We start from the raw sequence: 16,679 nt of genomic DNA on the forward strand, positions 1-16,679 counted from the left end.
ATATCCTCGATATCAATACCGTCCAATACCCTGGGGGTACTGGGCTTTGTTTCAGAATTACCACTAGTGCGCTTGCGTTTTCACGCTCTTCCTGAATGAGTCGTCTGATTGTCATCTTAGACAGTCTTTCACTTCTTTTCCGAATTTTGCTGAAAGTTGAGACTGTACCCGCCGGAGTTCTCATCCTTCACCATCTGGAAGTTACTTGTACTTAACCCGAACGGTCTAAGTATCGTGTCTCCCAATCCCTTCAGCTTGCCCATCATCTCTGCCATTTCTTTTTGTTTCTTCTCTTCGAGGACGGGTGGGATCCGGACCAATGCTTGTTCTATGGCTTTACGGTCGATCGAAGGAATAGACTGGAACCTTGCGGAGCGAGAAGATAGGATTTTGTAATCTGTTTTTTCGACATGGTTAATTATGGTTCTTATGTTATTATAAGAATTAATTATGGGAAGCATACCTTCAAGAGAACCTGAAAGGCTTTGCCATGTGTTCTGCATCTCCCTTGCTTTGGCCCTTCGTAGTCTAGCCTTCCAGTTTTTACCCCACTCTATGTGTTCTTCATCATCATCTTCGACCTCTTCTATTCTTCCGTTGGAAGTATCTTGTACACCAGCACCCTTTCCACCTTCAATACTCTTGCCTTCCTTTTCCTTCTTTTCCTTCTCTTCTTTTTGTCGTTTTATCGCCTCGCGTTCCCGTAATATGTCATCGTCTTCCCCACTGACCTTCAGACTATTTGTTGCCGCTTCTTCTGCTTCTTTCCATCTTGAAAGCTTAATGAAACTTGCTGCGATATTCGCGTGTAAGATTGTAGTATGTTCGGTCAGGTACGCTGGGCAGGACTCGAGAGCAGAACGGTAATATGAAATGGCGGTTTCGTAGTCCGGCGGCGTGGATGTGAAATGAGTATTCCCAGTCGCCTTGTCCGCTAAAGCAGCAGAGAGCCTCGTTTGTTCTTCCTCTGGCGACAAGCGAGCAGTGGGGTCAACTGGTTCGTTAACTGTCAAACTAGAAGGAGGATTTGTGGAAGGAACAGTTGAGAGAGGGGCCGTCGAAGAGCTAAGGACGTGGGCGCGAGGGTTTAGGAGAAGGTTTGGAGGTATTTCGGACATGGCTGATGTGATGATTGAAAAAGGTGGGTTGAAGGGAGGACGGTGAGTGCCGATGAGTGACGTTACGACGTCGGCTCAACACATTTGACTCTTGCGATCCTCCCAAACTCCTCTGCAAAACTTCGACACTAAACCTCAAAGGATTAGCTTTGCCGCACTGGCCAGTAGGCATCCAAACCACCGCCGGAAAACGGAATCCCTACGGCATCTTCCATACCGAAACCACACAGCTGTTGGGAAAGAGCTCCAAAGACCCTTTCTTATCGATAAACCGAGCTGTTCTGGTTCGGGAGGAACCCGCCGCTTTGGGCTACCAACGTTCATCAACAGGTTTTTCCAGCCAACGAAAGGGTTCCTGCACGACGACATCATCGGCCCTAGGCTTCGAAGAGCTTCGCTCCAGGGCTCTGCCGTTCCGATCTTAAGGGTCCTTTACCTAATTTCCCCAGTCGACAGAAATCGGGTTTCTTGTTTCTCGAATTTTCGCTTCACTCGATATCAAGAATTCGGGTAATGGGTTCTGTGCGCCTAGTAATCTTGCTATCGCTCGAGATATTAGACCATAGAAACGACGTTCGTATCGCAAACACGCCTAGAAGCAGATAAAATACAAAGCCTTGGAGGACCTTGGAGGAAGAATTGGCAGCAATGGCGCACGCAGAAACGTAAGTTGTGTCAGCTTAGCACCCTGTGGACCCAGGATCCCACATGATCTTATGATCCTCTTTTCGCTTCCTTAATTAAATTTCCCCACGATCCAATCTTCACATCGCCAATACATATCTCGTTCCCTTCCCCGCTTAAGCCCTATTTCGTTTATTACTTCGACAAGGTTCTCTGAACAAGGACTTTAATATTACTGGAATGCTTATAAGTCACATCATCAGCTTCGAGTTCCCGCCCATTCGGGCTTGTATCTTTGATATGGACGGTCTCTTGATCGATTCCGAAGACATCTATACCAAAGTTACCGACGAGATTCTCGCCCGCTATAACAAAGGTCGCTTGCCTTGGTCCATAAAAGCTCAACTACAAGGTCGTCCGACACAACAGGTACCGCTTATAGCCTTCATCTCGCCTTTTGTGGGGTACGGCGACTAATCAGTGCGCGACGGGTGTTGAACATGTAAATAGGCTTACGACCTTTTCCAATCTTGGGCCAACCTCCCCTTGTCTCAAGAAGACTATCTCCGAGAGGTCCGCCTTCTTCAAGAAGCCTATTTTCCGACCACCCAAGTTCTTCCTGGCGTCATATCCCTCCTCAACACCCTCAGAACTTCCCCTTCGAAGCCATATATCGCCCTCGCCACCTCGTCCAATAGCTTCTCCTACAACCTCAAGACGAAACATCTACAAGAGACGTTGTTTTCCTATTTCGCGGAAGAAATGATTATTAAAGGCGATGACCCGAGGATCAAAAGCGGACGTGGGAAGCCGGCACCGGATATCTACCTGTTGGCTCTTGATAGGATAAACGCTAGGAGGGAGAAAGATATGTTGGAAAAGGGAGCTAGTAAGGATCAAATCCTGGCAACAAAGATCTTACCAATGGAGTGTTTAGTGTTTGAGGACTCAGTTCCTGGTGTTGAGGCTGGCCGAAGAGCGGGTATGAGATGTGTGTGGATTCCGCATGACGGACTGAGGGAACAGTATAATGGGCAAGAAGGTGAGGTTTTGGCAGGACTAACCGGGGAAGGCAAGTATCTAGATGAGGAACACGAGAGCAGCGGAAGAACTGACGTTAAGGAAGGCGTGGTTTTGAGAAAAGTAGATGATGGCTGGGGCGAGACAAGAGGTAGTTTGGAAGGATTTGATTTTGATAGGTATGGGATTCGGGCGCTGTGATGGAAAAGCCCACAGCAATTAAGTACCAGGCCTAAGTGAAAGACGGCTCAGGCCATAGGTACAAAACAAGCAAGTACCTAGCGAGAGGTGAGGTGAAGCGATGGTATGTACGCATCAACTTGTATTTCTAGAATTCAAATGGTGACCAATATGAAATATTATGGCAACTTGCCTGTTGATGAGAATAATTAAGATGGCGTCTCAAACCCCCACATGCACTCAGACCTCCAGCTGAATAATTATCATCCCACATATTCTCAGAGGTGCTTGCGATCAAACCCGTAATAATACCTCTTTCGGGTTATCGTGGGAATCTCGCTTTGGCTGGAATCTTCCCAATCAACAAATTTCGGAAAGCTGTCGCTAATGTTATTAGCATCGCATTGTCTCACTCTAGTCCTCGAGAAAGCCTGGCCTAATCAGCTCAGCATTGCGCACATTAAGACATTATTAGGTCCGTCAACATGCAACCGAACCTGCAGGTTTCATACGCAAGTCACAATCTAAACAAGCCACTCTTGCAATGAAACATCAATTTCGCCTCGGGCCGAATCTTTAACTGCTAGAGGTATCTAGCAGCCTCAATCGAGGTCGTAGATACTTACGAAATCTTAAAAGCCAACGCATGCCAACTCACGCCGGGGTGAAACTGGGATTTACCTAACCAGCCGTCTTTCTGTTTCTTTGATATGCGAGTCTGGGTGTATGTACGTCCTACATTCTATGCATGTGTCAGGCCGTTGCTTTCAGAAGTTGGCCTTACTGTCAGTTTTGGATCTACGTACCTATGTCGGTTCAGCAATGGCTCAAAGATTCCACCATAACTTAATCGAAATTTGAAGTGTTTGGGTATAATTAGGTTAGTTTATCGAGGGGTAAAACTGGTCCGTCCAAAATTATTTAGTGCGGGGCAAGTCAATAATCCCTACTCCTCAAAAATCCGGCTGAGAAATAACTTTGAACTCCGGACCGTGAGTTATGTGTAGGCCACCAGCACAGAAATTAATTAGGCGTAGAACCCCCACATGAAATCGTGAGAGACTCCTCATTGCCACGTATGTCCTTGATTAAATTTCCCAACCTCTTTGATTTTCCTTATTATTATTCTCGTAATACTTCTTAGACTATGCTAGGGTAGTAGATGCCGAATCATAACGCGAGAGCGAAGGATCTGCGGATCCTTCACTAAAACTGAAATGTCGTTCTGATATTAAAACTTTCGAGGAGAAATTAGCGGCGAGGTCTCCTGGGGGTCATTGGCCTTGAGACCTAAATTTTATGAGATATGAGTGAGCCTTTGTGATGTCTAAGAACGAGACCAGACTGAGCTCTATCGTTGATTAATTAATTGTCTATCATGAACTTTCTAATCAAAACGATAAGAGAACCCATACAAGGCTCAATGATCAGAGTATCTATGGATGCATATATCTTTTATTAAAACCCAAACTAAAGATCATAGTCATAAACAGCCCCCAAGCTACATATCTCATACACTTTCTAGTCATAACTTCGTACAAAAACATTCAAGTAAAGTTTCCCTCCTGATGATGACGCAAACATGTTAAGAATAGAGAAATTTCCTCCTGGCCCCCCAAGCGCAAAATAATAATGAAATTCGTTCACATACGTCAATAACTGAATAGTTATTGAAGTGGCATTTCGTTATAGTGTATAACTTAGCTGGCCATTCAACCGCCAGCTAATCCGTAATCCCCATGCTATCATAAACATCCCCTCTCCCTCTTCGTAATGACCCGGTCGGGATTTATAAACCACTGCTTCCTATACATACGATGGAATTTTAGTGCTTGATGCAATTCGCGGGCTCCTTCTTCTTATGTAACGTTAGTACTATTCAATGTTGAGGGCTATCGTTAAAGCAGGATTCGGGTTTGTAGTACCGCGTATGCTTTTTTTGCTTGGGTTTGCTGGACTGGGTACTCGCTGTTTCGAACGTTTCCGTCTCAGTTTCCGTCTCTGCTCTCGAATGTTGCTGGTTTGGTGCAATCTCGAGCCAACGATGCCGGTTTTCTTCGGGTCCTTCTGACGATCCAGAGATAAAAACTTCCTCTGATGAACCCGATTGAACCATTCGCTCTGCCGCATCGGGTAGAAGCACTTCCTCTGATGAGCCAGACTCGATCGTTTGCCCCGGCGCACTGGGTAGAACCACTTCTTCTGGTGAGCCAGGTTCGATCGTTTGCTTTGGTGTGTCGGGTGGAAGCACTTCGCCTGATGTACTGGATGGAACCAGTTTTTCCGATGCATCAGATAAGTTGCCTTGCGAGGCTTTGCCCTTTCTGAAAAACACCGGCTTGTAATTGACAAGGCCTATAATGCACCAGACTACCCATAATTGGTTCAAATAGCCTATTGCGATTATCATAAGAAAGTTCGTTATATATATCGACCGTGTGTCGAAATCGCTAACTGTAAAGCCTATCGTATCGACAAGAGGTTTTCAGTATTAAAATTTAATAATGAGGAGGAATTGAGTCTACGTACTTCCAGAGTTGTCAGCAATAATATCCATCCCATTGCCGGATCTAAATATCCATCCCATGGGCGCCGGTGGTATAAACCGACACTTGTGCTGACGTTCGATATCATAATAGTTCTTGCCTAGGATTGGTTGACAATCTGCATCCTGGGCGTTCTATTCACATTATTTATGCATTAGCACAATTTTAGATTTTATAGAGTTCCCAAGCAGAGATATATCTTGATATCCGACTCCATGTACGTGGTTTCAAGTCGTGATAGCAGCTAATATATCCATAGGCTCTCGGATCACCTGAATCGTTTTACCAATACTTCTTCCAGCCAAGTATAGTTCATTTAAAAGCAAATAGAAATTTGAAACTCGCTCACCTCCCTGTTTGAGCACCATGTCCATCGGTCCAAACTTTTCTCCAATGCCGCTTTGCATAGGAGGGCCTGGGCTTGGGGCTGAACTTTAAGCTGTTGGTAATTGAAATATAAAGATATGATGCCTGCAAAAAGCGGGAAACTCCAAACGAAACCGCCGAGCGCGGATATTAAGTTTCTTCTGATTTCTGGCATTCTTTATGTGGGCAGGAGCTATGGCACTATAACTCCCAAATATGGCGCTGTGATATATTTAATCTTGGTATCTTTTTTTAAGTACGGGTATATTCTTCGTGTGGGCGTACTAATATTATGGTTTATGTGAAGAAAGTAGCATAAATGTACAAATAGAAGCCTAGATTAACTATGTTCATTGAAGAAGATTGTTGATCATGCTGAGGGCCAAATAGTTAGGGTGGAGGCCAAGATTATATATTAGTTTGAAAGAGTAGCTAACATAACCTATAGTAAAGATTTTAAGACTTCGATCAATACACGGAGTACTGTCGAACTTGTACAGCTCATACTAGGGCGGGATGTAAGGTGAGTAGCTACGTATGTTGCCTGCAGAACGGGATTGCCTCATGCGCCAAGATGAGCTCGGGTCTCTATTAGGTAGATGCAGGAACTTGTTTGTTTACATTTCACGTATGGCTTGCATATAGAATGTGGAAATGACTTTCCAGATAGTCTCTGAACTTGAATTAGGTTAACTTAGGAAATCAGTGCGGCAATCACTTTTGTAAGTTATTGATATCTGTTCGTGTTACGTAGATGCGAAACCAGTGTGTGAGGCTTCAGTAATTAAACGTTATAAACCCTGAAAATCCCTTAGATCTTAATCTCTATCATTACGAAGTTATATCTTCCAATTAATTCGAAGAGTACTAGTAATTTCGAATAACATATAATTGACATTGTAGTAAACTTATCGACATAGGCATTTACTTCTTGAGCAAATGAGAAAATACCTGGAAATGCTTAATATATGCTATTTTTAAGACTCCACATTGATTCAAATTTGAATTCAGAAGTACTTTTAAGGGTTCGTTAGGGAGGGGAGCCCGGAGGCAAATACGCTTTCCAACCCATATTGCTCCCCCCCCCCCCCCTCGGGGCGACCGGGATGAACCTACCCTAATCACCATGCAGCGAAGAACTCAAGCTTCAACGTGGATTGTCATATATATATGCCGCAGTCGAACCGCGCACACGTATACCCTGGTACACTAGGAAATCGGTTTCTAAAAGACGATATCATAATTCTACAGACATATTGACATAATAATATACATTTGAAGTGGAACTCAATTCCTTCAGCCTTGACCCACTAGCCGGTGCTATCTTGCCGAACCCAAAACAAGCAATAGCCGGCCTTCTTTTGCGTAATTTATCGAGCGGGGTAGAATGGCACTAAATTTCGAATCTCAAGCCTATTCTAGTTCATGAGTACTTGAGTACATCAGCGATTCCAGCCGTCGATTTCTTTCAAACTCCACTATCAGTCGACAGAATTCAAAATAGGTAGATCGTACGCCTGATATCTGAATTCGCCAGAACATCACATCGCAAATTTCCCGAATTTCGAGTTAGAAATACTAAGGAATATAGATAATATCACTAGGTACTACGCTACCTTGCTGGGATGATGTGTTCTTCGTCGACCCTCCTACAGAGCTCTGGAAATTGTTATGGCACTATAAAACTTTGAAAATAATGACAACCGAAGTGTTAACTCGAGCAATAAATCTCCGACTTTCTATTCACTTAGATCAATAGAACTCTCTGGATTCATCGTACGTATTAAAAAATGCGGACGAGGTCGTTGTGCGCGAAGAATTCAAGAGGAATATCCTAGTCTCTCGAGCAGACTGTGTGCCCTACTTAGGGAGCACCTAGTAATCGAAGGGCTCCCAACCGTCAACAGCTCTATGAAACTCGTCGGAAAAACAGGGATAGCTCTCATACGTCAAAGGGTCGTGAAAAAACCCAAGTTAATTAAGTACTTTACTGGCTATCGAGGCAAAAGTTTCTTTGAATTCCATGAGGCCGCCAACTGCATCCGGCACGGAAATTTTTTGAGAGCAGAACAGAAAGTTAGAACCGAATGTTGTGAACTAAAAAAAGAAATGGTCACTTTCAAACCCCATTCTATACTGCTCATTGTCATTCATTATCTGATCTTCTCTTGTAGTTTTGGGAATATTACCTCCCATTAAATACTATACCTCAAAGACCTGGGATCTCTCTCAAGAAGTAAACTTTGGAAAGCCGGTCCAATAGTCACAATGACTTCTGATAAGCGATCGAGTACTTCAAAGTCAAAGCCTATTTTAAGACCTAGTTTTCATTGTTGAAATTGCTTTCAACCAAGTCCAGCTAATTTTACTAAAACACATGTCTTGAAATATGTGAATCATGAAGTGTAGATTCGATTCAATACTATACAATCCATGTGCACTATTCTTATTCTCGAGCTCGATTTACCCCATCTACGCTATTACCCTAACGAAAAATTCAACACCGTAATCACTTAGAGATAAGAGATGTATAAATTTTGTTAGACTGCGACCTGTTTCTTTGATTAAAACCTTAAGGCCCGAAGCTTTGGCCTTTTGTGCACGTGCGTAGTTTTGAGAATGGGAAAGGGTATAAAGACACGCACAAGTGGATAATCTCTGAAACAAGGCTATTCTAGCTATTCCCTCACGAGATAATGTCTAAAAGCAGCGATACCACTGAAATTTCGCCATACTCAATATTCCTCATTTGATTGACTATGGACTCTCACGGTGCGCCTGGCGATACCTAAATATATCGACATTATAACCATTAGCTAGTTTAAAGACCAGCATATGCGCATGGTCAATGATTTACTCCAATTGACCGTTTGTATACTTGAACGATATTTATACATCGAAATTCTGCTCCAAGACAAGATAAGTGGGTAAAGTGGGTTCCGTTCTTTCTAAACGTTTTTCCTGATTGTTGCTATAAGGTTGGTAATAAGCCGGTGTCGAAAGACTGAAGACGTCACGAATAGAACTCAAGTACCTGCGTTGGTCCAATGAAAAATTAAGGGTAGCGGGTTTAACTGCTGAGAATTGCTTGGTTTCATGAATCTGTGGGTGCTCTCCCGGTAATTGACTGGACCATGAAATTGGATACGCGCGGTTTTTTTTTAAACATAAATAATTCCAGCCTCGAGTCAATTATCGCTCTACCTTAAATATATCTTGCCCTTAACCAGAAACTAGATAGAAAGGCCGTATGACCCCGGTATTCAATGGCTTCCCTTGAGAAGAACTAAAGCTATACCCTCGTATTTTTTCGCTGGTATATATCTTTCACTTGTAAAGTATCAATACATATAAATGAAATAAGTTTTTAAAGTGATTATCTCGGATGTAGCTTCTCATCAATACAACCAGATTGATTTTGGAGCCTAAGATTTAAGCGCTTTATCTAGGGCCTCGCCGTGGCCTACTCGCTCTCACAACTCTCGCCTCTGGCTCTGACGCTCTCGGTACTCCTCCCTCTTCTACTGGTGGCCATGGTCTACCAGAAAGAAGTGTTCTTTGTTCTTGTAACATAGCGGGCAATACCTTCGAGATGTATTCTTGCGCTTTCTTTTCAGCCCTGAAATCCAAATCTTTTTGTTTCTCAGCAATATCCCTCTCTTTTTTCGCTATTACCTCCTCCTTTTTGGTAATTTCTTCCTCCCATTGAGTTATCTCTCTTCCTATTAAAGTTAGATTATTTTTTGCCTCCGTCTTTGCACTCATTGTCGTACCTTCTTCGACCCTTCCAACTGCGTAGAATACAGTATACGCCCCGATTATCAAGGCAAAATATATAAAATATTCAAACCATACTGACGAACCATATTCTGGGAACATTTGCTCGTGATAATACCGAACCAATAGTTAATATTAATAGGACTAAATATTAAGCCGGGAAGGACTCTACACAGCCTTATATCCGAAATGCTCTATACAAAGGGAAGTAGGCATACCTTCGAAATAATGGTTTCCTTTGGAAAGCATCCCCTGCAACCAGACCTCACCCTCTTGCGCCTCTTTCAAATTCCTGAGATCAAAAGACGACCCATCTATGACCCTTTGACATCGCTCGGAAGCCCGAAGAGTCTGAGGGTATATCAGAGAGTTAGAATCAGTCAGTGCTTATGTTTATAACCTGTCTGAAACAATCTCATGCTCCAATTCCATTGTATGAAAAATTTTGAAAATACCTACCCCGTTCTGCAAGCATTCATTCCACAGATTTATATCTTCCTGTCTCCTTTCCTGCCGTAAGAGCGCATCTTTCTGTTGTCTGTAAAAGTGAAACAGCGATTGTACGATGATCATACAAATCCCCTCACCCCCAATTATCATGCCACCCAAGAGGTATCTCAGAAAAGTCCGAAATTTCAACATGTTAAAATTTTGTTTGAAGTAGACCGTATATCAAAAAAGATAATTGAAGATAGGAAAACTGGTCGATAAACTGATGAGACCAATACGAAATTTAGATCGAACTGATGACGAACCGAATAATATATAGACAGAGTTCATCCATAGTTGGCAGTTACGTTATTCAATCGATATCGATACCTACAGCAAAGGACAGCAAATAGCCCATAGTCTCGAAGCATTACAGCAAGACAACTCATCTAGAATGCGCAGCCCTAAATGAACAGGGTGACGCTATCCTTCGATAGCTTTGCTACAATTCATTTGACTTTATAAAAGATTACTGGCTAAGTTTATCAGCACGATACCTGGTTTGTAGGAATTCGACAGCTGTCAGGCCGTACATATGTGCGTATATACGTTCAGACCAGATATAGATGCAGCAGTGGAGTCGCTTTAAATTTATCTAGGATCAGGTAGCAAATGAATTTTCTTGGCGAATAGCTGTATGAAGAGCATAGCCGAATCGAAATAATAATTCTCTGCTTTAGGAAATTCACATTATAACGAACGTGCGACTCATAGTTCTAAAATTCTGTGGGTGCTAGCGAGCCGAGATTTCGACTTCAGCTTTTCCGCAAAAAACGCGAGTTCTCGCGCTCAATCTCAAAACTCAGTTCAGGTGGTTCCAACTGACTTGATATAGTCTTGCCACGTAGTCTACTCTGCAGATTTCTTTTTTTTTTCGAAACTAGACGGGCAATCAAAAAGACTTAAAGTCTATGGCCATGCATAGTTAATCAGAGGGACCCAATTTCTTGCCGTTAACACTTTATTGAGGCCGAAAACCGAAAGTTTTCTCGGGAAACAATCACCATGATGAGTGGGACACTCGTTCGGATTTGGCGCCAATACAATCATCTGCAGAACAGTTCGGTCCCGCTGGGAATATTGCATCTTGGGTGTACATGTAACTTATTGTTCTCTGTGTTCAAATAGCCATATATTAGAGGTAAAGAGCTTCATTATAAGCACTGATTCACATGATATTTGTTACCTAAAAGGGACTTTCCGCAGATGTCAAGGAGCAGGAAATTAAGACAAAGTATCTGAAGGGGCAACAAGTATACTTGCTCGTAGAAGCTTCTAACTGTGAAAATTGACAGATAAAATTTGCCTTATGGTATAGAAAATGCCTAAGATAATCATGGCGCTGTGTAACATAATTTGGACAAAGGCTAGAACTGTCATAGTCTTAACCAACATGCCGTGTGAACCCTCAAGCCAAATTAAACCGAAACCCTAGCACCAAACCTTGAAACCCCGAAACCTTGAAACCCCGAACACAACTCAGGGTATATCTGAAAGCAGGAGCATGAAGTCGCAACATTCGCTCTGATACGTAGTCACAAGACTACGTATACACATATGTGCATGCATGACTTTGCATGGTACACTCCCATGGCCAAGGGTCATTGTCATGCCTACATAGTTGTTACGCAATTCCAGATATGCACCACATATACCCCTATACGGATCACGATGAGTCCGCTAGCCCCCGCATATACGTTAGAACGTCCAGGTTTTTGGTTATCAAAATTGATCCCAAGTAATACAACCCCAATATTAGCATACTAAAACTTTTTCGTATTGCATAAAGGCTTGATAGAAGAATAGAGGAGGCAAAAAATTTCTGGTTTACGAGACCAGATCAACATAAAGGTTTCCTTTGCAAATATGACATACTAATCAATCAAAGTATTCATAGAAATCGACGTGGGGGGCTTTCAGCAACAATTGACTAAAACTGCCTGCATTATCAGTTAAAACATTATCGGATACTACTTATCTATAAGTTCTAAGAGAAATAGCTTCGGCAAATGGTAACGTGGTATTCTATGACGAAAATACCTCTAATACACTAGAACTGATTGTAGCAGGATATTAAAGTAATAAAGTCAATTTCATTAAAAGTGCTTCATACGCAGGCCTGCCTGCCAACAAATACCTTCCCGCAAATTCAATTAACATGCAGCCGCTTCACCATAGGAGGACGGCCTTACATCAAAACAAAAACCCATGACAACCATGATAACGCCAGATATGCATAGCTGCATTTAAACGCATTAGAAAGCTGCAGAATGACGCCTCTGGATTTTCCCCACTCTCGGGCTTGGTTCTACCAAGAATATCCGGGATGGCGTTTCCTGGGGTACGGCGGAAACCCCAACTTCCCTATGCATACGCTTCCCGACTGCCCACAAAAGTGAAAATATGTTCAAAACCAGGCTAAATACTCCCACAGCGATAAGAAAAGTGGGAACAAGTACCACGATCCGACCGAAGTGCACGAGTTCCTTGCCGAAACCCAAAAGCTCTCGACATGCCTCGCTATTTTGGATATTCTAAATTAGTGCTCACAAATTAGTATAAGTTTCTTAACCCGTTTCTAGGGACTTGTTTCGAACTTCGAACCCGAAGGGAATCTAAAGCACAAATTTTAAGAGTATCCTTACTTTGGCTTGCACACATGCCCACCAAGTTCCTAATCTTTCAATTCTTTGTCCCCATGCTCTCTCTACTTCTTTATTCACTTGAGGATATATCGGACCAGCCAAGGAGAGTACAGCGGAGAGTTTCCAGGCTGCTGAGGAGATAGTTGATTTTCGAAGCCCTCCTAATGGCTATACATCCATACCATGGGTTAACTTGTGAATCAGTTTATCTTAGCAGCCCCGCCCGTAGAATACCTACACTATTCGAGCATTGCGAAGCCATCGCTGGACTTGATACTGTGGTTGCGGGCATTTTGATTATAGGTTTAAGTAATTATGGCAATATCGAAGATAGATGTTATTGAAAGACTATACCCCAGAAGATAGATGTGCTGGGATTTATAGAATTAAATCACTACAAATTGTTCGGGATATGGGGGGCCTCCGGCTTTGGTGGTGGAAACCGGATCTATGGGGCGTGAATAACAAACCCTATGCATGACAACTCATGGAGGGAGAACTTTTGCACCTTTTCGAGGTCGTAATTGTAATCAGCTGCGTCAAGCTGCAAGTTCAAACATTTATAGGACATTTGGTGTTGGCACCGCTGTGTGTTTACGGTGGTACGGCACAAAAGTCTTTCGTTCGGTACCAACGGCGAACAGTCCATCAATTGACTTGGCCTTGCTGCCTTATATCAATCTTAAGTACGACTGTCTACCTGGATTAATTGTACTCGCAATCACCGGAATAATACCAAGGTTGGAATAGGGTAACATACACATGCAATCTTCAAGATCGGATCACTGGTTCGGCGCAAATATGAGGGCCGCTTCAGTATACCAATAAGGACTGTTTGGTTTCCGATTCTAACGTAACTTCCAGCACTGTTGAATCCCTTAGAGCCCAGATAGCTTTTGAATAGAAAAAACAGGAGATCGACTGACTATATGATAATTTCCACAATTATTAACCAGGATTCCCATGAAATACTGTTTTTGCTACCCGAGGAAACCCGGTAAGAGCTTTAACCTATCGGTACCCCATGCCAAAAAATTTCTAGTCCAAACTTTGTTGTATTTTTGCTTAATGGTCTCACAGTCCCGCTCACCCACATTTCTTCATGCAGCTGGTGGTCTTAATTGCGCATTGCCACGTAGACTCCAAAACTCACGGTCGGGATACAATCGAATAGAAATTAGATACCATGTTGCTTGTACATGCAAGTTTTTTTGCCTGACAGTGTTTTGTCACGCCATGAGGGAATGAGCTGGAGAAGAAGAGGGGCGATTCCGAACTTTCTCTGATAGCGCAATTGTAGGATTTTGAAGTTTGGTTGATTCCAAAATCATGAAAAAAAGTCTAATTACGATCGCGAAGGCTTAGCTTGGGTATTATAACAACTGTACATAGTATCGATATATCAATTCTCCTCGATCCCCTGTTACATAAGAGTCTGTAGCGGGCGCGCGGAATTAAAAGCTGCGTTAGGGCAGCGCAGCAGAATTCCAGAGCCTTGTGAATTTGGTGCTAGATCGAAGATGGTTAGCGGCACGGTGGGGCATCTTTCGTGCGAGAAACCGTGATGCGAACGAAAAAAATGAACCCCACCAAAGTCGAGCTTGTCCGAAAATGGCAAATAATATCAAACGACGGGGTAACGGTGACGCTGGCGGGATCTCCATCACGGGACTCGAAGTTCTGTCCTTTATCACACAAAATGTGTTTTAAAAGTTAAGTTACACAGATAATGGTTACTACAGAATCTATTGCTTGGAGACCGATTGCTTGTACATATTCGAGCCTGTTATCAGGCTAGGTGTCTACTTGCAGTACACTATTCAGTAGCAATAAAATATATTTATCTTCGAATATAAGATAAGCACATCAGATTAATTATGAGGAGGCAATTGGGGTTCATGATCTCACATCACAGATGACAAAAGCCTAAGGAATATGTCTGCAGCCCGATGACAAAGATTTGACCATATCATTTACTAAAAGCGTACATGCATAGCTACCGCGCCACAAAAGGCCTCGTTCGATGATCGCATAACCACTCAGTAACGTTAGTGGTCCCAATTAGAAGCAATGGCGTGGAGATAAGCGGTCAAAACCCGCAACAATTACCCAATACGACCGATTTGGCGAACAGCGGGCAGCCGAGACCGATCAAAAGAACGCCATCCCTTCCTCGAAAATGAAAAACTATAAATGCATGCGATCAAGCTTTGGGTGATTCTGAATTTTTTACTTAGAAATCAGCATATTTTCACGTTACAACAAATACTCTAACTCTACCTACAAACAGTTATTCTCCTCATCTCAGATATTTTTTCTCCAAATTTTCCAAATTTCATAACTTTTGGTGTCGCTATCACGCTTGAAACCAGGTTACACAACGAGAAAACACAACAGCCTCAACACACTTAAACCCATTCACCACAATGGCGACGCAAACTGGAAAAATGACTGTCGGTCGCTTCATCAAAGAGCAAAGGCTAAATCTGATCGTCCCATCCGCCTCCCTCGATGGCAAAACCGTCCTCATCACAGGCGCCAACACAGGTGTTGGCCTTGAAGCCGCTAGACACTGTGTCCGCCTCAACGCTGCCCACGTTATCATCGCCGTCCGAACTCTCTCCAAGGGTGAAGCCGCCAAAGAAGAGATCCTCAAATCCCAACCAGAAAGTAAAACAACTATATCTTTATACTCTGTCGATTATTCTAGTTTCGCATCTGTCAAGGCTTTCGCAGATAAGATCATCGCAGAGATTCCAAAGCTCGACATTGCGATCTTAAATGCAGGGATCAACACTATGGACTGGAAGGTAACAGCCGACGGATGGGAACAAGTCCTACAAGTAAATGTACTATCTACAGCATATCTATCATTATTACTAGTACCGAAGATCAGGGAGAGCTACAACAACGCATCGACATTACTGCCTGCCTTGGTTATCGTCACCAGCGATACACATTACTGGGCAAGCTTTAAGCAGAGAAGGATGGCAGGGGAAGAGTTGGGCATTTTGAAAGCAATGAATAATCAGAAAGAAACGGGCGGTTCAATGGATAAGTATATGATTTCTAAGCTATTGGAGATTTATTTTGTCCGCGAACTTTCAAAATGGGTTGATAGGAATTATAAAGGGGAAGTTGTGATCACCGGTGTCAATCCGGGCTTATGCCATAGCGAGTTAATTAGGGAAACAGGGCTAGTGAAGTTGGTTGGTGACACCTTCAAGTGGATCTTTGCCAGGACCGCAGAAGAGGGGAGTAGGAATTATCTGTGGGCGGCGACTGCGGGCAGGGAAGCACACGGACAGTATGTTAGCAGCTGTGAGGTACAGAGGGCAGCAGATACAGTGACAAGTGAGGAGGGACAGAAATTAGGGGCAAAGGTTTACCAAGAGATTGGGCAGGTTTTGGGGGAATTGGATGGGAGAGTGAAAATATTCTTCTGATTCGCTCTGACCTTTGAGTCAGCTGGGGCTATTCAACCTCCGATGAGCGTTTCATGAATTTAAACAATCCCTAATTTCTGGAATTTGATCTAGCATATTATTCTGACTTAGTTATGTTTTGAACCCATGACATGCATGGGAAGTAATTAATAATATTTATTTTAATTTCAGGTATGAAATTTTTTGTATTTCACTCCCATAAATATACAATTGATAAAACTAGGTGTCTTAAGAGAGTTGGTATATATATGGTTAAATGCCGAAATAAAAAAGGGGAAGAAAATATAAAATATATACAGAGAATAGGATAGGAACGAATGATTGAAGGACCACCAGAGAGAAGAGACCTGCCAAGTAACAAAGGTACATCTCACCAAAATATTTAGAACAGCAAATCTCAAGTTAACGCCGATATTAGAAGAACGAAAACTCCGAAATATGAAGACAACAACTCGCAAAGCGAAAACA

General features: G+C 42.8%; 5 protein-coding genes across 5 annotated transcripts; 2 read left to right on the forward strand and 3 right to left on the reverse strand.

Annotated features, from left to right (window-relative positions):
• Window positions 1-128: 128 nt before the first annotated feature.
• On the reverse strand, window positions 129-1,118 carry AOL_s00173g21 (uncharacterized protein; the record flags this gene model as incomplete). Its single annotated transcript, XM_011127763.1, has 2 exons — window positions 129-397; window positions 464-1,118. The coding sequence occupies 2 exons, from the start codon at window positions 1,116-1,118 to the stop codon at window positions 129-131; spliced, it is 924 nt and encodes a 307-aa protein (XP_011126065.1).
• Window positions 1,119-1,766: 648 nt separating this feature from the next.
• On the forward strand, window positions 1,767-2,963 carry AOL_s00173g22 (uncharacterized protein; the record flags this gene model as incomplete). Its single annotated transcript, XM_011127764.1, has 3 exons — window positions 1,767-1,783; window positions 2,006-2,171; window positions 2,253-2,963. The coding sequence occupies 3 exons, from the start codon at window positions 1,767-1,769 to the stop codon at window positions 2,961-2,963; spliced, it is 894 nt and encodes a 297-aa protein (XP_011126066.1).
• A 1,858-nt stretch (window positions 2,964-4,821) lies between these two features.
• On the reverse strand, window positions 4,822-6,029 carry AOL_s00173g23 (uncharacterized protein; the record flags this gene model as incomplete). The annotated part of the gene is made up of 3 exons (XM_011127765.1): window positions 4,822-5,297; window positions 5,472-5,622; window positions 5,838-6,029. 3 exons carry the CDS (start codon window positions 6,027-6,029, stop codon window positions 4,822-4,824), a joined length of 819 nt encoding a protein of 272 aa, XP_011126067.1.
• Window positions 6,030-9,295: 3,266 nt separating this feature from the next.
• AOL_s00173g24 (uncharacterized protein) lies at window positions 9,296-9,619 on the reverse strand (the record flags this gene model as incomplete). Its single annotated transcript, XM_011127766.1, has 1 exon — window positions 9,296-9,619. The coding sequence occupies one exon, from the start codon at window positions 9,617-9,619 to the stop codon at window positions 9,296-9,298; it is 324 nt and encodes a 107-aa protein (XP_011126068.1).
• A 5,572-nt stretch (window positions 9,620-15,191) lies between these two features.
• AOL_s00173g25 (uncharacterized protein) lies at window positions 15,192-16,211 on the forward strand (the record flags this gene model as incomplete). The annotated part of the gene is made up of 1 exon (XM_011127767.1): window positions 15,192-16,211. One exon carries the CDS (start codon window positions 15,192-15,194, stop codon window positions 16,209-16,211), a length of 1,020 nt encoding a protein of 339 aa, XP_011126069.1.
• Between the last annotated feature and the right edge of the window lie 468 nt (window positions 16,212-16,679).

Source organism: Orbilia oligospora (assembly GCF_000225545.1).
Source record: "Orbilia oligospora ATCC 24927 unplaced genomic scaffold scaffold00173, whole genome shotgun sequence".
In the NCBI taxonomy this organism is placed as follows: Eukaryota; Fungi; Ascomycota; class Orbiliomycetes; order Orbiliales; family Orbiliaceae; genus Orbilia; species Orbilia oligospora.